The sequence below is a fragment of the Megalops cyprinoides genome, chromosome 16 (genome assembly GCF_013368585.1).
Source record: "Megalops cyprinoides isolate fMegCyp1 chromosome 16, fMegCyp1.pri, whole genome shotgun sequence".
In the NCBI taxonomy this organism is placed as follows: Eukaryota; Metazoa; Chordata; class Actinopteri; order Elopiformes; family Megalopidae; genus Megalops; species Megalops cyprinoides.
Window position 1 is genome coordinate 12989155 of NC_050598.1, and position 21923 is coordinate 13011077.

Genomic DNA, 21923 nt, shown 5'->3' on the forward strand with positions numbered 1-21923 from the left:
TTACCTAGTAACTTTGGTTAAACATTTTGTGTATGCTTTTAAAATGAGAGCAGTTTGGCTTGGCTGATTCCAAATAAACGGTGGAAATCAAGATGTTATGATCATTCGTGGAGAAAGGGGGAGCATTTGGTTTAAGGTTTCCATGGTGTTAACCTCTGTAAGCATTTTACAACCTATTTAATCTGCTTATGGCTTTTGATGGAGGATGTATTGGGTGCATTTGTAAACTGGAGCCATACATTTAATTGAGAGAGAGAGGCAAACATCACCAGGGAGGTGTTCTGAGAGGTATTTTTCTTAACTGATTCATTATTTGTCAAATTTTATTAGATGTATTGGTATTGTTTTACAATGTTGTATCCCATGAAAAAACTTCAATGTAATAATTTAGGAGGTATGTTTGGCAATGAGTTTTATTGAGACTAAATTTGATACTTTTGAATGCTCTCTACTTTGTTTGTGTATTTTTTTACCAGGATATTACAGGATGCGCAGTATATCTTTTGTGCATTAACTGCCAATTAGTCTACTGATCAGGAATCTCATCATCCTTTGCAACCAATCTTGATTTTGGCATTAGATTTGTGCCTTGATTTTCTGTTTTGTTGCATAACATAGCATTGTTACTACTGCTGGCGGATGTCAGCGTCTTGCTCTGTATCTGCACATTGCAGTGCTTGCTCTTTTCAGTCTCATTTGATGTCACTTCGGTATGATTTGATCAGTAGCTGCGATTATACAATTTGTCAGTTATGTCAGCAGTACATGAAAGTAAACATTATCTTGCTAGGAAGTGCTACAAGAAAAGTGTCAGTGCTTTCCTGTGGATGTGTCTTGCAGGTAAATGTCTTTGTGCGTCTAAAAAGAACCCCTTCTGCCAAGGCTGCTGTGGCGTGTGAATGGGAAGCCTAAAAGATCTAACAGGCGGTCTCAAGGAAACGCTTGCAGGCGGGGTAAAGATGGAGGGCCCCACTGTGACCGAAAGTGGTCCAAATCTCAACCCCCACTGTCTGGAAGGAGCAATGAGGTGTGAGGTCAACTCCAGCGGTGAATTTTCTCACACAGATGTAGGTGAAGAGCAGAAAAGTGATGTCCCACAGTCACTGGGAGCTAACGATTCACTAGGAAGACACAGTGACGATGGGGGAAAGGCCCCTCAGTGTGGAAAATGGTCTGGGGACAATACAGACACAGTCCCAGGCCATTTTATCACAGAAGAGAGTGCAGAAAAGCTGGACTCCAGCTTACCAATAGTGCCAGTCAACAACCGCACCTCTAGTGAGTTGTTAGATGAGTCCTTGAACAAAGCTGGGGGTGGTCAAGCTCAAGGAGAGGAGCCAGGGCACGGCACACACGAGGAAGCAATGAAGAGTGTGAAATCAAGCAATCGGGAACCAACAATACTGGTGACTAATCATGACTCCAGTCACTTGACTGAAACAGAATGTCCCAGAGAGACAGCATCAACGTTTCATGCCACTGAGCCTGAGACAGACACACCATGTATGGAGGGTCATGACTTGGGCCACGAGCAAGACGTAGAACTTCACCAGGAAGCTGCACAATCCAGTGACACACAAACACCGCATGACTTGAACATGAAAGAAACTCCTGGTACAGTTGCCCACAAAGAACCAGCTGAGACAAACATTGAAGTAAAGAAGGCTTCTGAGCAAAAACATATGGAACAACTACAGGGAAATGAAGCAGAATCTTGCCATGTTTTCAGTTTTAAAGGACAATCCCGCGGTGCATCTTTGGAAGACCCATCAAAGGAAACTGCAGGTCTGCTGTCGCCTGTCCTTTCGCCAGCTCCCCCAATCAGTGGACATCAGCACATCCAGACTCAGGTCAGCCTGGAGGCTCCGATGTGCCATTCGGCTGCCACCAGCCCCATGACTCCTCCTGAGGGCTGCGGCACCTTCTTTTTCCCATACTCCTTTAGGAAGGCCGGGCTCGACAGCACGGACACCAGCTTGCTGGTCAACAAGGATGGGCAAATGAGCGATCTGCTGAGTTTTAGATCAATCGCCACATCGCCCATTGGCCCCCTCACCCCCACTGTCCCAGAGTCCCCCTGCCCTGAGATCAAAATTACAGGTGTCAAGGGAGTCACAGAGCTTGAGAAGGTCAACTGGGTAATGTCAAGCAACAGCCAGAAGGGGGCAGTGCAGGATGTTCACAGGGATGAGAGGGGTGTGACTCGGGAGCTTAGTAAGGATGCAAAAACTGCTCCACAGTCTGCAACCATTGAGGAAAAGGGTAAAGGAGAAAAGTCCCTAAATGAGTCCTCAAGAAAGTCCTCAAACGTGGCTGGACCTGGTCATGCCTCAGGTGAGGAAAATGTAAATGGAACACAGGATACTCAGGTCTCCCAGAGTGTGAACACAGCAGAGTTGTCCCAAAAGCATAGAGGATTCGACAAGGGACAGTCTGAGCAAACGAAAACCAGACAGGTGACTGTGGAAGTTCTTGCCTGCAGTGACGGAGCCCCACATCTGAAAAGTCAGTCCCGTGGTGTATCTTTGGAGGAGCCATCAAAGGAGAGTGTAAGTCTGCTGTCCCCAGTCCTCTCACCTGCTCCCCCAATCAGTGGACATCAGCACATCCAGACTCAGGTCAGCCTGGAGGCCCCAATGTGCCATTCGGCTGCCACCAGCCCCATGACTCCTCCTGAGAGCTGTGGCACCTTCTTTTTCCCATACTCCTTTAAGAAGGCAGGGCTAGACAGCACAGAGACTGGTCTGGCGAGCTTTAGATCAATCGCAACATCACCCATGACCCCCCTCACCCCAAAAGTCCCAGAGTCCCCCTGTCCTGAGATAAAAGTTACGGAGGATAAGGGTGTCACTGAAATCCCAGAGGATAAAAAGCCCACAGTGCTAACAGAAGTCCCAGAGGATAAAAACCCCACAGTGCTAACAGAGGTCCCGGAAGTTAAAAAGCCCACAGTGCTAACAGAGGTCCCGGAGGTTAAAAAGCCCACAGAGCCAACGGAGGGCCCAGAAGTTAAAAAGCCAACAATGCTAACAGAGGTCCCAGAGGTTAAAAAGTCCACAATGCTAACAGAGGTCCTAGAGGTTAAAAAGCCCAAAGAGCCAACGAAGGTCCCAGAGGTTAAAAAGCCCACAATGCTAACAGAGGTCCCAGAGATACCAGAGGTAAAGAGGGACGCAATGATCACAGATGCTGAGGGGGTCACTGCATTAACGGCAGAGGATGGCCAGCAGGAGGCGGTACAGGGTGTACGCTGGGACGAGAAAGGTATGACATGGGAGGTGTATGGGGCCGCTGTGGAGGTTGAGGTTCTGGGCACAGCCATCCAGAAGCACCTCGAGAAGCAGAGCGAGGACCACGGCAAGGAAGCGCCTTCAGTTTCCCCGCCCGTTTCTCCACCTCCTGACCCTGCCCCCGCCCCCGCCCCCGCCCCCGCCCCCACCGCAGCCGTTGTATCAGATCCCCCGCCCTCCCCGCCTCCGCTGCCGCCCTCTCCTCCTCCTCCTTCGCCCCCTCCTCCTACCGCCTCAGCTCCCAGTAGGAGCGGCTCGGTCAAAGGACAGGACGCAGCCGGGGAAGAGCGGGAGGGGAAGAAGAAGAAGAGGCACCGGCGGAACCCCTTCCGCGCCGTGCTAAGGAGCATGCGCCGACCCCGCTGCTGCTCCCGAGCTCACACCATCGAGTGACGGCGGACGCGCGGCTCTCCCCTCAGCCTCCACCACGCTAACACCACTGACCGAGGGCAGACAGACACTCTTTCCTCACTGATACCATCAAGTGACGCTGGAACAACAACAGCACTCCCATGCTAAATCAAATGAATGAAGCCTGACTGATAGCTCTCCCTGGACTCTAACAATGATCGGGATGATTGTATTGAGAATTTGTGAATAGACTGCATTTATGTAATACCTGTCTTGGATCTCAAAGTGCTTTACTATCAAGAGGAGGTAATGCATTTCATCTACTAAAGATGTGTAGGATGCACCAGGGGTGATGCATGGGAGCCATTTTGTGGCAGAGGGCCTCACCACACATCATGTAATGTGGAGAGGGATGGATTTTTTAACCAATTAAAATGATTTCATACTCAGACTGAGAGATCCATAACGGGAAATTGGTCAAGAGACAAGGGAATCCTCTGCATACCATCAATAGGCAACAGATTAATATCTCCTCTCTCATGCTGTCCCATACTAGCATCATCAAGTAACGGAAGACTGACACCATTTTTCCATGCTAATATCGAGTGGTGGCAGACCACTGCTTCTCCTGCATTAACATTATCGAATGATGCCACGTTAATACCATCAGGTTCTTTCTTAACAGCTGGACTCTGTTGGAACACAGACATAGTTGTGTACAGTCCATAGCCACAGATTATTGTAGTCTTCATGACAGAACAGGATAAGTCATGGTACCTGTTTTCAAAATACAGTATCATTTTGATATGACATTGACGACTGTGACTGGGGCTTTTTGTTTTAGCAATTAAAGTAAGGCGCATTTGGGGGCAAGGGGCCATGTAGGCATGTAAACTTAAAGCCACATCTTCAGAGAATCTTGGCTGTTGAACTTCCTTCATGATAAAGGCTGTATGCATATTTCGGTGTTTCATATATTGTAAGTTCTATATATTTTATGTTTAATATTTGCTGATTTGAAAAATATACTTGTTTATGTGCTTTTCATGAGATTCAACGTTTATTCAAGACCTCACAAATTCGAAATACTATGTGTCAACAGAGATGATGTTTGTTTCGCAAATGCTTGCATTAAGTCTTAACATTACTTTTGGTTTGTGTAAAGCGATTCTTATTTAATGATCTATGCCTCTATTTTTTGTTTAAAGAATAGTGATGCATTCTTTGCCAAGCTGTTTCATTCATTTGAAAGTGTATCCAGTTCCACCTTTAGTTGTTATTGCATTTTGTCTCTGGTTTTTTTCAATGGTATTTTGGATATTGTTTTGAAGTGAAAATTTTGCTCTGTCGGTTTGTGCCCAATAAACAGTCACGGAACCTCATTTGTTCGAGTGTGTCACATCCTACTGACTCGCAGAAGTGGAGAATAACAGATCTGTGCCTCTGGTTAAGAGATTCTCCAGCAAGGTATCCTCCTACATCTATTGTGAGAAAAACAAAAATCTAATGTACGTGCCATTTTATTACTAATGCTTTGTGACTCAGAGAGGACCAATCACCAATTTGTTTTCCATCCTTTTCCCATCTCCTCTGTCACATTTTCAATGGTAATGTTTTTTATACTTTCATTAACTGTTGCTCTTACTTATTTTTGTTGCCGGTAAATAATTACAGGTGTCCTCTGCCCACTTCTTAAAGTATCTCGCTCCTTTTCCCCTTTGGCTATACATTACATTAAATTACATTCATTTAGCAGACACTCTTATCCAGAGCAACCTCCAGCTCAATAGAACATAAGTGTATCCATTCAGGTTGAAAAAGGTGGCAGTGGAAGGGACTCAAACCCTGGCCTCCAAAAACACTGTGGCTTTAATCCAGCATCTTAGACTGCTCAGCCACACTAGCTATAATTGCAGTGTCTAATGGTGTCTAAGGCTTGTCTTTCTCAGCATTCCCATTCGTAAGTTCAATTACTCAGAATCACTCATGCATAAATTGACTGTTTGATGTTCACTAAGTTTGTGACATAGATACAGCCAAATTTACAATTACATTAAAAATGATATATTAGGAAACTTTATCAGCTGGAGGTGACGGAATCTGTCTGTGCTGTTAATGTTTGGATAGAGACTGCATTTTGCTTGAAAATATTAATTGGGATTAGCTCCAGTCAGGACATTCTTATGGACGCTCCAGTGCTGCTATCTGCTGAACAGAATGTATGTGCTGGACCAAAGGTGGAGGGTTAAATTTTATATTTTTTATTTGATCCTGAACTAAATGCAATTCAATATGCAGTTATTGAATAAAACAATACATTATTTCTTGATGTCAGAGCAGCAACAATACTGTTCATAAAAATCAAATATAGCAAATATCTAGCATTTATAATGTCCACCAAAATGCATTTATAGTGTTAAATTAAAATACTATTTTATTAGACAATTACCATACATGCAAGCTCATGTTATTATTACCTGTACACAAAGTGCAATGTTTAAAAAAAGAACAGAAAGCAACAAAATGAATAAAAAGATTGCACTCAGATTGCACCATGCATCAGGAGTCAACACAATACCACAGAGCCAATTCTACTGGCATGCTTGTTTCCAGTTATACTACACTGCTGGTAATATATCATGTATTATAATATCTACGGCTCCAGGACCTTTTTCCTCCAGTGGGTCTGCCTTTTTCCAGTCAGAATTCCTGACCTTCTCTTTATTGCCGGGGATATGTGCCAAAGCAGTGACATATGCCTGTGCCACTCTGTTGATCATACTGAACAGTTCAGCTTGGGGACGGGAGCAACAAAGCCGTAGTCACTGAATGACTGAGTCCTATCGACAGAGAACAGAAAATTCTATTCTTTCCCTTAAAGCCCTCATGGGAAACGGGAGAAAAGATGGTTCCAGTGCTGAACAATAAATTATACAAAAACAAAACGAGAGTAAAATAGCACAGCAAACTGCAAAAACACTAAAGAACGCTACAAGAAGCCTAATTTGTAAAGCAAATATATTTATGCGATGATTTAAAATATTTAAATGAAATTATTAACCAGTATATCCTGAAATCAGTATTCTGTTTTGTTTTGTTAATGTTTTTTTTTTTTTAATTTCACTGTCGAGGTTTGCACGTTCATGCAGGACAGCCTCTGAATGTATCCCTCTCACTAAGGTAATTTCAGCTGCTGGTGGCATGACAATTACCTCTGTAGATGATAAAGGCAGTACAAGTAGAACCTATCAAATTAAAGCCCATAACAATTACAAATCATTGCAGTAGGACTAGGTTCCATATCATACATTTTTTCACTACTGTTTCATCTTATGGCTATCCTTCAGAAATAAATATATGACATACATATGAAACATTTTCACAAAACTCACACTTGGTTACTGAGGCTATTGTTCGTTCTAGGACAGCAGCCAGTCCTCACCTGCTCATCACACATAATCAGATTGGTGTATTACAGATGGAACACAGAACAAATGTGCATATTTTTCTGTACTTCTCTACCTCTGCACATTGTGTTCTCACAGCATTGCTGTGCTTTTATTGAAGGCGTGTTAGCTGGGAGGAGCGCTGAAGTGTTTTTCATCCTTGCGGAGGGATAAAAGCAGTTACAGAGGCGAGATTCGATCGTGAAGCCTTTTTCTTTCCGAAAGCCTGATTCTGTTCATCGATGCCGAGCGTTTTACTTATTTGTTTTCTTTAAGGAAAGTGGAGGGGAGCTGGGTCAATCTCCTCAGGATGGAGGTCAAAGGTCAGTGGTGTCAAGGGTGGGGTTGTCGAAGCTGTGTGGGGTGTCGTCCACGCGCTCGGCCAGGGCCGCGTGGAGTGGCTCGATGTAAAAGTTCTCGTTGGCATCCTCATCCTCCTCCTGAATCACCTGGCAGGGCATAACCACACAAACAAAATAAGTGCACATGTGTGCAAAACCACAAAAGCACAGACACAGACACACCCACACACACACACACAAAGAAAATCAGATGTCCATCCAGCACAGAATCAGACTTACTGATTACTCTTACTTTCCGAGCAATGCTGCGAGTTTCCTCTTGTATGCCACCTTTGTGGCTCAAGGTTCACATTTCCAAAGAGGTCTCACAATAGCTCTGCAACAGGCACTTAGGTTGTATGGCAGTTTTGTTGTGTTAGACAGACTCAGTTTGAGTTTTGAGAGTTTTTCCCACCATGAAATCTTCATTTCATTTGAGTGATTTGATTCTTCAATGACAAAGGCACAGACACCGTGAGATGCATATACAGCAGGGAAGAGGAGGACAGCAGGAGAATGAGCTGTATTAATTTGAGGTGGAAACTTTGAAAGTGATTTACCATCATAGGCATTGTGTCTTTCTCAGTCTCGTTCATATCAATGTTGTAGTCCAAGGAGTTTAGGCTAAAAACAGAAACCGGGATGCATCAGAATCACACAAACCGATAGTATTCACCTCAATGTACCAAAAGCATTTTTTTATTATGAAAGGAAATTAGCATAAAATACATTTTGTTGTATGGAAGCAACATCAAAGGAAATGTTGGATTTAATGAAGGTGTACAAATATATGTAAACAGACACATGTATTTGTGGGATTCTGACAGGTTGTCTGCTACTACATGTGGAGAAGGGGATACTGGGTAAAAAAATGAACACAGTGTTCTATATTATTGCACAGCTATTGTTAAAGTAGTAGCTTTAGTCTAGATATTTATCCCAAATGAAGAACAATATGGTCTCTTCTACACTGTAACAAGCTCCCAAGTCCTGATCCTAGAGGATCATAATCCTTCTGTTTTTCCAGCTACCTTCACAAATCACAAACACTGCTGAAACTGGTTAGACTGTGGTGAAATAGGTCAGACCATAGTTTTGATTTGTAAAATTCAAGTGCAATAAAAAGACTGTGAAGACAGCCCTCCAGGACCAGGACTTGGTTAAAACATTTTGACAGACATTTTTCCATCTACATGCTTAACATACCACTTCACCAGTAAAATGTACATCAGAGTTGTTTTCTACAAGCAATAGAAATGAGCAGTATGTAATGTAATAGAATTATATGGAGGGGCTGAACAGAATACAGGCTGCAAGCAACATTTTGGTTCTTGCTAGGACCAATTCTCAAGAGAAATTAACAAAACTAAATTATTGGTAACAAACAAAATAATAAACTGAGAATTTGGTGTTGGGGGAGGTAGACGTATGACACACTGGTTAAATAACTGGATTTGTAACCAGAACTTTGATGGTTCAAATCATTAACGTAGTAATGTTGTACCTGTGACTATGGGGGAATAGATTAATAAATGGATAAAAGTGCTTTTGTTGCTCGGGATAACAGAGTCACCTAAGCATATATAAAATAATATTATAATAAATATAATATATGGTTATTGCATTTTGCAAAAGCCTTTTTTCACAAGACATCTCTATCTTACCTCACTCTGTCTGTACTGGAGTCCTCCTCGTCAAAGCCCAGGTCTGTCGTATCGATGTTCAAATTCAGCACAGGATTAGCCCTAATGGGGACAACACACATCATAGACTGAACTGGCTCTGAACACAAGTCTGGTGACCCCACGTAAGACCCGCACACACCATGTTAAAAAAATCAATTCAAAAGCAAGAGACAGACAAAACTTGTGCAGTGAGGGACATGAAAAAGAAAACTAGAGAGCACTATTTTTGAGTAAAGTACTTAAACACTTAAGAATTTTAAACACTATGTTAAGATGGTATGTGAAATATGTCCTTGGAAGACAGCTGTTTTTATGCAGGGCAGTACAGGGTACAGCTGGATGTGTGAATGTGTGTCTGAATACATATTTAGGGTAATCCCATGCCCCCTCCTTCTGGGCGCACACTCACTGCATGGTGTATTTATTGGTGCCTGGCACCACGGGGCCGGTCTTGCTGTTCTCTGTCGCCACCATCGCAGCGGAGTTCATGGCCTTGGCTGCCTTCAGCTTCCTCTTGTAGCTGAAATGACAGATGCCCGCCACAGTTGGCGATTAAAAACTGGAATCTTAACCAGGCGCCACGCTAAGGGAAACATGCTGCTTGAGTATCGCAGTAACAGTAGAACTATCAAATATGCATGTAAGTCTGTAGCACAGCATACATTATGTTTTCAATTGTCCAATTACATAAGTTTCATATGTAACAAGTGTTGCCATGATGTGGCAAATATACCGTCTGGTGTGCTTCTCCTCGCTTCAACAGTAAGAAGTGCCTTGAAGAATAAATCTCCTGACAATTTTAGACTTGATGTTAAAAGGTTAAAATCCACACTTAAAACATGTCATACCAAATCAATCAATCCATCAAGTATGCCTGTATAGGCCTTTTAACAGAGGTATTGTCAGAGTGCCTTCCAGACTGGAGAATTGTAATGTGGACTTTTAAAAAAAAACATGGCAAAGATGTGCAGAAGAAATTATACAAAGGAAAAATCCAGGACATCCAGAGGAAAATTTCCACACAGCCCTCATATGGTTACCAAAGCCAGGCTTTGAGGGGTAATCCACCTAGTCTGAGTGGTAGATTGAGGTGGTAAACTGATCTGAGCAGAAGCTGGGATGTCAAAGATTTAAGCAATAAATATTTTATCAGCAGCGAACAGTTCACACTGGCAAAAACACAAGCAATCGTGGGCTTCTATAAAATTACACCAGACAGGGATAAAAGATTCACCTGAGGGACAGACTCCTCTCACATATTTCTCTGGTTGGGTTGCACATGAATTGACACATGAGTGAATATTACATGCTATACGGTAATTACGTTTGTGTCCGTAAGTCTCATGCATAGCTCTAGTCCTGTTGCCTAACGACAAGCTTAGAGCAAGGAAGCACACAATGGCACCGATCCACAACCTGTTTTCTATTTGTACACAACAGTGTTAAAGTGCAATCTGCCCCAGCATTCGATTTTTGCTGTGTGCCAGGAATACAACCTTAAACAGTGAAAAAATTACCTCAGCACTGTACATAAAACATGTACATTAGCAGTTATTCATTTGGTAGGCGCTCTTATCCACAATGATTTCCAAGAAGTGAATTCAAAAGGGTTCGGCAATTATCACAGTTGCACAGATTCTGCACCATTAGTGCCATCCTTGACATGTAATGCCACTGTGGGAGACATTGCCATAAATGGAGGAAGTGTTGTCATAAGGCATACAGTCTTAAACTATGACTGTCAATTTTCAACCACCAGAGTAGTGCCACTGTAAAAGCTTCAAACGAGAGCAGGCTATTTATCTTTCCTTAAATTAGGATCCGTTTTACAGCTACTTTTATTATTGTGTTAGGAGGGGTGGGGGTCAGAGTTCAGTGAGCCCAGGTGTAGTCTGAATAGGTGGGGCTTGAGTCAACACTGGAAAATGGACAGTGATCCAACTGTCTCTGACAGTTGTAGGGAGCTGATTATACCACTTGGGGGCAAGGGTGGAGAAGTGACTTTAACGAGATGAGTGACACTTCCAGGAATGGACTACTAGGTGACCAGATGTAGTGGAGTTAAGCAGCGTGGCAGGACTGTAAGTTGTGGTGATGGACTGTAAGGTGTGATGTTAAATTATAAAACAACAAGCTTCCTTCCTAAGGATTTGTTTGGCATAATGCAGGGAAAGACAAATGCATTTGAAATGTTTTTTTTCCATTTCACAGATTACCATTGTGGAGTTAGCTGGTTTATTTGAAGACTTTTTGAACATCAATGGCCATAGCATATTGTAAAGTGCAAACAGCACTGCATTTTTGGAACAAATACATATTTACACAAACCTCTTGTAAACCTGCTGAAGGGCACGACTGTGGTGCCCCATCTGGGAGGTATTGCATTATTTAAAGATATTGACATGGTAGCTGTGTGTGTGTGTGTGTTTGTGTGTGTGTGTGTGTGGGGGGGGGGGGGGGGGGTATGTGTGCACAATGTTTTTATTTGCTTGTTTCTTACATTTTTATAACATACATTACTTAAATCAATTATAAATTGCTTAAATAAATTAACTAGAAGGTTGCAGGTTCAAATAAGCATTAAGATTAAGCATCAATTAAAACACAATAATTAAATGGTCCCTATGCAGACACCACTATTTTTGACAAAGTATTCTGGGGGCCATCACACAGAATTGACAAATTCCGGCATTTTCAATGGCTGCAAGTGTTCAGCTGTTGATGTTATGCCAATTTAAAACACAGAGCTAGTCCTTGCTTAAGGGATGTGGACATAATGTATACTTTAGTCTACTAAGTAATTCAATTAAAGAACGCAGATTAAAGACACAGCCTTATTTTACAGCATGCTATTCAGCCAGCTGCTGTACATGTTATATAAGACATGCTAATAAATCTGCTTCTGCGCTGTGTCACAGCTGGTCTGTTTACTGAGCACACCTGTACTCCTTTAGTACAGTTTTATCTCCAGTCATGACGGTGTGAAATCTCATGAGAGAGACGACCAAGCATGGTTCCCACAAAAATTCACAGTTTTTTCTTCTCTTTCCCAGGACTGATCTAAGATTTTTCTGGGACTAATTCCTATCACAGAGGTGTAAAAATGAAAAGTCCAGATATCCTGCAATAAATATTATGTCACTCGTTTGCTGAGATGCCCTTATACAGGGTGACATACAAGGCCTGCATTTTGACATGATATCCATAAATACACACGGATGTTTTCTGGAGCAGTTCAGGTTATGCAACTCCCTCAAACATACAGCAGCGCCCCACCTGGGAGTCAGACTTGCCCTTTGGTTTATAAGCCCAGCCACACTTCTGTATTATAAAATAGGAAACAAAAACTAGTGTAGCTGCTGTAGCCTAGCATGGGCACAAGTTAAACTTTAGCCTGCTCAACAAAACAAACAACGAAAGGGCTGAAATATCCCCCCCTGTCCTGTCCAAATCATTTTTCACCTCTCATTGTATGTAAAAGTCATCTTGATTTCATAAACCGTCAAGCAAACAGTGATTGTCAAAGTGAAAAAAGAATTATGTTACTTCAGCTTAAGTCGACTGCCTGTGGTGAGGATGTTTTGTGCTACATGGAGTAGCTTGTAGGTTGCGTTAGCAGCAGCATACAATAATGCAAAACAGTAACTTTTTTCAGGTAGAAAATGACCTGTACCTCTAGTAATCCTCTGGTTTTCACACGTCAGATTTTATTCCAAAGCAACTGACCTACAGGAGGCTGTTTCGCTGCATAATAGAGAGGTACATACATGGCGGAGTTGTGTTTTTCATGAAATTTCAAGCTGACAATTCACCAGGTCCTTTCTGTCCTATTCCCCAACCCCCTCTGACATAAACTCCCCCGCTTACACCACACACTCTTTTGAGAGCTCTCACTCTCACCCCACAAGTAGCCAATCTCCCTGAGCAAAGGGGAAAGGGGCACTTTCTCTTCTTGTTTGTGCAAAAGGCTTCATTTTCTGTTATGCTGTGTTTTTTGGGGTTTATCAGGACATTGCTTCAGCTAAAACACCATGCGAGCATTACCCTCTACACGCATTGCTAATGCCCCACTCATCACCTTAACAAGAAAGCGGGTGTTTGCTTATTAATGAAACTTCATAGGGAATAACAGCCTACAACACAAAGAAAGAAAGGGCTGTCGTAAGCAAATGTCATTAACAGGATAAACAGAAACAAGAAGGCCAAGGCCTTGATGTGCGCGGCTAATCACCAGAGACTCTTTGACTGGCAACAGGAAACAAACAAACACAAGCAGAGCTTGTGGGGAAAGGGCTAAAGAGCACTTCCTGTTGGAAAAACACACTCACATGCTTACAAATGCAAATCAGCAGCTTTTTTCCACTCCCAATGGCTTTAACCTCAAGCACCAATTAAAAAAAAAAAAAACGTAAATGATCCCATGGAAACAGCACTATTTTTGGCAAAGCATTGTGGGCACTATCACATATTATTTCCAAATTCCAGGATTTTCAATGGCCGCGGGTGTTCAGCCGAAACCGTAGTTCTGTTATGCCAATTTAACACACAGAGCTACTCTTTTCACCACTCCAATTTAAAATTGTTTAAGTAACATGGACATTAAGTGTGTTTTAGTTTCACCATTTGCAATTATTTTTCATACTTGTAATGAGAACAGCATGTAAAGTAAGAACATCCATTTTACGGAGGTATCAATTTTGCCTTCATACCCTCCCCCACCATCAATCCCCCTCACTGCAAGGCAGCCCTGCTTCCACAACACCAGCTCTCCTCTCCATAGTTTTCAGAGCTGCTTGTTACCATAGTGATGCTGAAGGCTTAGTTCCACATGCAGCAAGAAATGGCATGCTTGTGTCACATCTCGCACTGAAATGTTAAATACCAACTTCTATATTTATTTTTTAAAAGGCAGGTAGGGGAATATTAATTATGCCGTGTGGCATTTCATGAGAGAGACAGGCAGTTAGTACACAAGAGAAAAAATACATATGAATATTTAAGGTTGATATCTCACCATCCGTATGAAACATGTAGAATTAATTGCAAATAAAATAAGCAGTTACCGCTGCAGTTCTGAGCAGAAGAAAATGTTCCTTTCCTGTGAATTACGTGAGGATTTATGTATATAACTGAGTCATATGTCAGCTCATTGCTCACTTCTAATTAAGCTGCGCACAGTCACTGCACGAAGCTACTCACACATGAACTGTGCTCACATAAGACAGGCCCTATTAACACCAGGGGCCGCCCGCAGGTGGGAATACATTTCCCTCATTACTTACTTCCTCTGGGTACAGACCAGGGACGTTATCATGACGACCAGAACGATGAGGAGACCCGCCACCAGGCCGAGCAAAATGAAGCGCACAGGGTCGGTTTTCGTCACAGTCGGCAGCCCCGACTCCTGCCATGAAAAGGAGAGCAAGGAGGAGCCGTTAGCGACGGCACCATGGAAACCTGGACGACTACCACAGCTGGTGCCACTAACCCACCAACAGTGACACAACAGTTACTTCAGCACTACTATAAACCTGAACTCCAGCTCAAGAACTAGGAAGAAGACGGATAAATGCGCTGTGGTCATAAGATAAACCCAAATGGTTTTTGCAAGACAGATCACTTTAATTTGTTAGTATAACTAATCACGCCTTTCAGTAAGAATTAGCCCAAACTGACTGTATTCACCAAAGAGTATTACTGTTATCGTCATTACATTTCTTAGTACAGTATAACAAAAAATGAGATCATCATCTCCAGTGAATGACTTTTAAATCATCGACACAAAATAGCCCATTCATTTGTTCTGACAGAATCTAAAGGCTCAGAACAGAAGACTGCACATTTGCTGGCAGTTTGTTGTTTGTTACTGTGAATCGAACAGCAGGAGCTTCCTGCGCACACTCACAATGACTGTGAGGCCATACTGTCTGAGTATGCTGGCGTGATATAGGTCCTCCTGCAGGATTTTCTCAACAGTTGCCGAGTTGATCGCGCTTCCGTTGGGGTACACAAAGTAGGCCTCCAGAAGCGTGTATTCTTTGGCCCTGGAAAAGCAATTGTTCATTCCAAGCACAGATTAAGGCCGGTCTGTGTGCTCAGTCAAGGCAGATTTCAGTGCTTGATTTACAATACATTATTGGCTTTTGACAGATGCTTTTATGTTTCATATTTTACACGTTACCCATTTATACAGCTAGATATTTACTAAGTCACTTCTGGGTTAAGCACTTTGCCCAAGGGTACAACAGCAGTGCCCCAGCGGGGAATCAAACCAGCAAGCTTTGGTTACGAGTGCTGCTCCTTACCACTAGGCTACACCGCCGCAAGCCATTCACAAAAAATAGACCCAAATTCTCACCTTTCCTCCCCAGATTCAGCCACCACCTCCAGAATGTGCACTGTGGCTTTGGTCGCCGATGTAAGAGCCCTGCAGTTAGAGAGATTTCAAGCCATTAGCAGAGTGACAGCAGCTATTGTTTCTGAAAGCTCTACTTTTCTTTTCAGGCATTGTTTATGACAAATCAATGAATGCTCTGCTCAATTTATTTAGACACAGCCAATCAACACAATGTCACAGAAGCAGAGCTGAGATGCTGTTTTATTTGTCTCCAGTAGAGGGCACTATATGTGCACTGAAATGCCACTATTGAGATATACAGCTCTGGTCCGAATGTAGGTCCATCTAAGCACTCAGTTAATAAGGTGTGATTGAGATGTTAATTACATGCTAATCTTAATCACTACATTCAATCTGGGATTGAAAGATGTGCCGTTGACGTGTTTGTGCAAATATAAAGTTGTTTATTCGAAATATTTCAAAATCCAGCCCTTGAATTAACGCAGGGCTGCTGTTACAATTAATCTTAATTTAATAAACTGTTAATTAACTGTTTTGGACCAATTTGGCAGTGAATCAATATTAAGCAATAACTATGAATTAATGATGTGTTTAATAATTATAATTAGTTTATGAGGCTAATATTAATACAGAACTTAAGGAATGTCTTTATTTGTATCATTCCACGAACCAGTCTAGTGTTTTGTCTTTTGACTCCTTCTTAGACAAAGAAAGAAAGGTAAGTAGTCATTTTTAGGTTGTGAAAGTTCCACCCATTGTGGGTTGCACGTAGTCTCGGCCTGCCATCACTACGCACCCGTCGGCTAAGAAGGACCACCGTGCGTGAAGGCGAAAGGCACAGACATGTTTGTTCACATGTAGGACGCAGACACATTGCAGGCTCACAGGTAACGGACACGGTCTCACCCTCTGATTACGTTCAGGTTTTTCTGGACTTCTGCCACTGGGGACTCAAAGCGAAGGCCGACGCGGTACGATTGGTCGATGGTATAAATCTAGCAGAATAATAGGGGTAAACAAATTGCACCGACAACGTGTTAACTGAGTAATAAAATCAATGGTTTTCAAGTTAATGAGTGAATGACTACTGTTGACGAAATATTTGTTTTGTTTTGTAATATTTTGTGTATTTCAATGCAAAAAATAAAACCTAATTTTCAGGCCAGGCCATACAAATATTCATGGTTTAATTGTGTAAATATTTGCCTGTTTTTAAAGCTAAAATGTTGCCATGTTTTTCATCTTTCCTGGCGATGTAAGAACATAATAAGGAACACATTTCCAATAAACACAATTTTCCTCTGATGTTCTTGCTGTAGAAATTCAGTAAAGAAAAAATAACATGAACAGTAATGTCCTAGTTTAAGATTATTATCTGAGTATCAATTTGAATGGCTAAATATGAATCCCAATTAATTTCCAATTCTGTCAAAACATGAAGACGTGGAAATGGTTTTTATAATGACGGTCATAGCTTGATGAACAAATGCATTTAAAAACAAAGGAGGGGGACATACTTCAAGTTTAGTGGTTGTTTTGAGCTGTCCGCCATCTTCTGCCTGAACTGTGAGAAGGTATTTTCCTTTCAAGTTACTATCCAGTTTACCAATGGTTCTAAAAAGAGGTGATACATATTTTTCGTTTCTTTCAAGTGATTTATATGGATAAATTTCATACTGACATTAGGCATAAATCAGGGGTGTCCAAACCTCTCCTGGAGGGCCACTTGTCCTGCATGTTTTAGATCTCTCCCTGCTCCAACACAGCTGATTCAAATGATCAGTTTGTTATTCAGCAGCTTCAGGAGTTCATAACGAGTTGATCATTTGAATCAGCTGTGTTGGAGCAGGGAGAGATCTAAAACATGCAGGACAAGTGGCCCTCCAGGAGAGGTTTGGACACCCCTGGCATAAGTGAATCCATTTTCTCTCAGACTATTACCTGATTGTTCCAACGTATTTATTTTGCTCTGCAGTCGTGTCAACAGTAAAGAGTTCCCCCATGGATACCGTGTTATTATTGGTATCAATAAGATCCACTGCAAGCACTGAAAATTTGATTTCTTTATTAATCCCAGAATCCCGATCAGTTGCCTTTGAAGGAGAAAAACAGACCACACACAGGACAAACAGAAAACAAATTCTCAGATACTCTAAGAGTTATCAGGTCATGTTATGAACACTTGGGCAAACATAAAGCAGGATTAGCAGTGCATTAAACTACTGTCTTAAAATACTTTGGATCGCTCCTCACAAAACTGTTGCATTCTGATGACATTTGGCACTTGCAAGACTGCAAGGTTCTCTGTCTTTGTGGTGGTTTGAAGTCATTTTTTCTGGTATCACCAAGGACAGCATGCCTCTGATACTTATACATCTGAATTTTTAGGATAGATTGGTTCTATCACTGACTGTGGTGCATTAACTTTTCTTTGATGTTTGGAGACTGAGAGTCAATTGCCTGATTTTTTTTTTGTTCACATTTAACAAACACGCAAATTCAACTCTTCCTAATTTTCTCTCACAAACTCACACCACAGTGAATATATTACAACACATCCAACCTCTTGCCTCTCTTCTCTTCTGAAGTCTCAACTTACATCATAAAATCTTTTATACATACAAATTTATATTCTTTCTTTCAACTGAGCACTGGAAACAGAATTCACACACAGCAATATGACTACCTGACATACACAAATCTGAAGGATAGGACCTAAATTACATTGTTTTATCTGTTTAATTGGTTTGCCATAATGAAAAACAGCTTTGCAGGACATTACATGATTGTCTCAACATTTGCATCTGGTCACCTAAATTAATATCTAAAATGCCCATGATAAGTCATGCAAATGAATTACTACTACACTATAACTGACACCAACATTACTTCTACAGTAATAAATACGTTTCATTGAATAGATTCATCCATCTGTTCATGCATGCCTTCAACACAATCTGAGCAACTTCCATTTAACGTGATATCAAGGATTTGTAAGGATTCCTACACAGTGAGGAAGCACTGCTAATCACACACTCAACTCAACAAAGTGTTTTGGAGGCTTGCTTGCTTGCAAGGTAACAGAAATAAAGTTGTTATGAAATTATTTGCAATGGCCTGTAAGATATATAGACATAAAAGACAGTAGCTGGGAGACATGGGATGCACAAAAAAAAAACAGGTAATCTTTACTTACGGTGACCGTTGCAACTGATGAGCCTGACTCAGTGCTTTCGGTGACAACGACTGAAGGAAAAGAAAAGCCCAGCTGCTCAGTGAATATACATAAAGACATATAGAAATGATGTATAAACATTGTCCATTGCTGAATGGCACATTGGAACACATTTTCCAGACAGAATAAATCAATCCCGGAACCATTTGGAAGAGCACTGGAAAATGATTCCCTTTAGAGATTATACAAATATACTTAGATCTTGTCATCTGGCCATTTTTTAGCTTCCCTGGAACAAAAATCTATTGATGTCTAAATGTTGATGGGTTATGCAAATTTCAGCAGGTTGGACACATCAAGGACAAGTCCAGAAGAAAGTGGGGTGAAAGGAAGAAAGCCTAGCGTGGCCGGTGAGGTGATGATAGGACGTGAGGATTGTAACAGTCGTGTGACGATCAGATGGCAGCCCTCTGCAGACTATTTGGGTTGCACTGGATAACAGCTCTACGTTTCCCACACATAGACGCGCACTCGATATTAAAACATTATACGGCTCTTAATATTTAATACTATAATTCTCAACTATTTTTCCCGTTCCAAGCACTGTATTAGTGTATAAGTCCCATCACCTTTCTCTGGTTTTCTTTTTTCAAAGAATTATCCTTAGGCTCATGAAAAGGAGCAGCCCATCCTTGTGCAGAATGAGTGTGCATTTCCTTTCTGGACTTTACACCTCTAAATCTTTATGACTGCATCATTGAGGATCATGTGCGGGAAGCCTTTCAATTTTTTCAGTGCAATTCACATGATAAGTTTACCGAAACACCTTCTAAATCTTAGCCAGATGCAGCTATGAGGAAGAGATAAACCCATTTACCAAAGAGTGCCTCAGCGACGATGAATTCAGGAAAATTGTCATTGATGTCATCAATGTGGATTGTCAGCTTGCCTGGGAATAACAATCAGTAATAGTTAATTATTACAATTGCTACAACGTATTAGTAATAATAATTCTTCTGGAACGGGGAGAAAGGAAAATGTTCCCCATTTAAACCACAATGGAATAATCCTCTAATGATACGCTAAAATGAAAAGTGATGGGTATTTTGGAAAACTGATGACAGGTGATTCACCAACACAGAAAAGAAGTGCCTCCATCAACTCTTAAGTGAGCAAAAAGACCTCTTCTCTTCAATTGTGAGAGTAACTCAATGTGATGAAAGCACTCACCTGGGACACTATTGTTCATCCCTTTCTCTGTGAAAATGTCCACCACCTGGGCCTCCAGCACGACCTGGTCGCACTTCTCGTAGTCGATGACAAACTTATCATTGACAGTCACCGCCCCCGTGGGCTGCAGCTCGAACCAGTCCTCCTCACAGGGCCCCACGGTCCCATTGCAGCGACAGTCCAAGGCGAGGAGCTCGTAGATCAGGGAGTGGTTCGTGTCCACGTCCGTGCCCACAATGGTCGCTACCTCCACCGGGCTATAGGTGGAGTTCTCCTTCACCCGGACGGAGACGCCGGTCGGGAATATGGGCCGCTCGTCGTTGACGTCAATTACCGTCACCTCCACCCTGGCCGTGTCCTTCCTCTGGCCCTGGTCGGTGGCCTCCACCGTCAGGATGTAGGGGGTGCTCCGGTGCTCGTAGTCCAGCTCGATGTCCAGGTCCACGGAGATGTTTCCCATGTATCCTTCGCCCGCCCCTTCAAAAATGGAGTTGATGAAGAAGTTCCTGGAGCTTGCGTCCGTGATGCGGAAAGAGATGCGGTTGTTGTTCACCGTCTGGTCTGCATCGTACGCAAAAACGGAGCCCACGAATGCACCTGCCACGCAAAAACGTCAAGATTAGATGGAAACACTGCCAGCCTTCATTCACTAATTTACCATTCTCTATGACTCTAGAACTAGTCTCTATTGCAATCCAGCTGTATGAATGCAGGAGCTAATAATTTACCTGATCCCTTACCTGATCTAAAAAATCCTTTTGATCTAAAACATTCCAAACCAGTCACTCCCAGAATGAAAAACACAATGCCTTTGACAAATGAGCTCACACAGGGCACCGCTGAAGCAAACGTTCCATTTCAATTAAAACAATACAGTCAAATGCAGCTTACCTTTCTCACTTTCCTTGACAGAGAATTTGTAATCATGATTTCTAAATCTGGGTGCATTATCATTGATATCCTGAGAAGACATGGAAAGAGTTGGTATTATTTTTAACTTAACTGAGTGTGACACGGTTTCCACTGGTAAATGGTAATAAAAGCTTTGCAAGAATGAACACATGTATCAAAAGTGTTGAACTTCCCAGGGGACTACTTCAACAGGTTGCAGGAGTACTTGGGATCAAGGCAAATAACTTGAGACAGAAAACTGGAGAGGCACATTTCATGAGAACTTATTGACATAGGATTAAAACATAAGGCTACAAAGTTCTATTCATTTGCACAAACATTGCTCTAATTATTCCACACTACACACTGAATCTTGTAAGACAGAGTTTTGTCCTGTGTGTTATATGGTTATGCAGCAATTTATTGTGCAAAATTCTGGAAAAAAACACAGGCTGAATTAACCTGTAAGTAATCATATTTCAGTACACATTTTACAGATGATGGTGTTATTCTGAATTTCCATAAAGTTTGATTGTGTGCTAAAGGGACTTTTAATACTAACTTTTCTGGCACGTTCACTTTTTTGTTTGTTTTTAAATATTCTTCCAACCAGCATTTACCTCTTACCTCCACATTGACAATGACCATAACCGATGAGCTCAGGCTTGGATCCCCCATGTCAGAAGCCGTCACATTTAACTCAATGACCCCGTTGGCGGAGGGGTCGATGCTCTCCCTATCCAACTCTCCATTGTTCTGTAGCATGCCTGTGATCGGGTCAATGGTGAAATTGCCGCTGAACTCGCTGTTAACAATCCCATATCTGATCTGGCTGTTGACGGTGTTTTCTTCATCAGCATCAAAAGCCTGCAGGAGGAACATGCTTGGAGATCAATGACCCAGCAGCTACTGTGTGGCCAACAAAATGTGACACATCTGACTCACATGACTACCACTGAACTCATGGAACTCAATGGACTATCATTCAAATGTATGAGGTGATCATTACACCAAAAGGCTGATTTACATAATCAGTGATATTACTCTAAGTCATAATTAGGTTAATAATAATTTAGGTGGCAATGTGTTGACTCCTAGGCAGGACACTGCTGTAGACAATATATGAAAAAAAGGAAATTGAACATGAATTGCCCTG

The 21923-nt window shown here is 41.9% G+C and overlaps 2 protein-coding genes across 2 annotated transcripts in view; one reads left to right on the forward strand and one right to left on the reverse strand.

The window, feature by feature from the left end:
• Positions 1-239: 239 nt before the first annotated feature.
• Positions 240-3683, forward strand: LOC118791214 (uncharacterized protein KIAA1522 homolog). Its single transcript, XM_036548510.1, has 2 exons — positions 240-288; positions 841-3683. The coding sequence occupies exon 2, from the start codon at positions 900-902 to the stop codon at positions 3681-3683; it is 2784 nt and encodes a 927-aa protein (XP_036404403.1). The 5' UTR covers positions 240-288; positions 841-899.
• Positions 3684-7214: 3531 nt separating this feature from the next.
• cdhr2 (cadherin related family member 2) overlaps positions 7215-21923 on the reverse strand; it is a 41433-nt gene continuing 26724 nt past the window's right edge. The window contains exons 14-28 of the mRNA XM_036548511.1: positions 21395-21634; positions 20768-20837; positions 19877-20473; positions 19524-19595; positions 18668-18717; positions 17413-17564; positions 16989-17085; positions 16378-16466; positions 15472-15540; positions 15019-15157; positions 14396-14514; positions 9523-9633; positions 9093-9173; positions 7989-8052; positions 7215-7536 (exon numbers count right to left, since the gene is read on the reverse strand). Coding sequence (XP_036404404.1) covers positions 7405-7536; positions 7989-8052; positions 9093-9173; positions 9523-9633; positions 14396-14514; positions 15019-15157; positions 15472-15540; positions 16378-16466; positions 16989-17085; positions 17413-17564; positions 18668-18717; positions 19524-19595; positions 19877-20473; positions 20768-20837; positions 21395-21634 — 2082 coding nt within the window. The 3' untranslated portion in view covers positions 7215-7404. The remainder of the gene's footprint in view (positions 7537-7988; positions 8053-9092; positions 9174-9522; positions 9634-14395; positions 14515-15018; positions 15158-15471; positions 15541-16377; positions 16467-16988; positions 17086-17412; positions 17565-18667; positions 18718-19523; positions 19596-19876; positions 20474-20767; positions 20838-21394; positions 21635-21923) is intronic.

Bases quoted from the DNA above. Each gene is read 5' to 3' on its own strand.
- LOC118791214 (XM_036548510.1), top strand. From the start codon at position 900: ATGGGAAGCCTAAAAGATCTAACAGGCGGTCTCAAGGAAACGCTTGCA.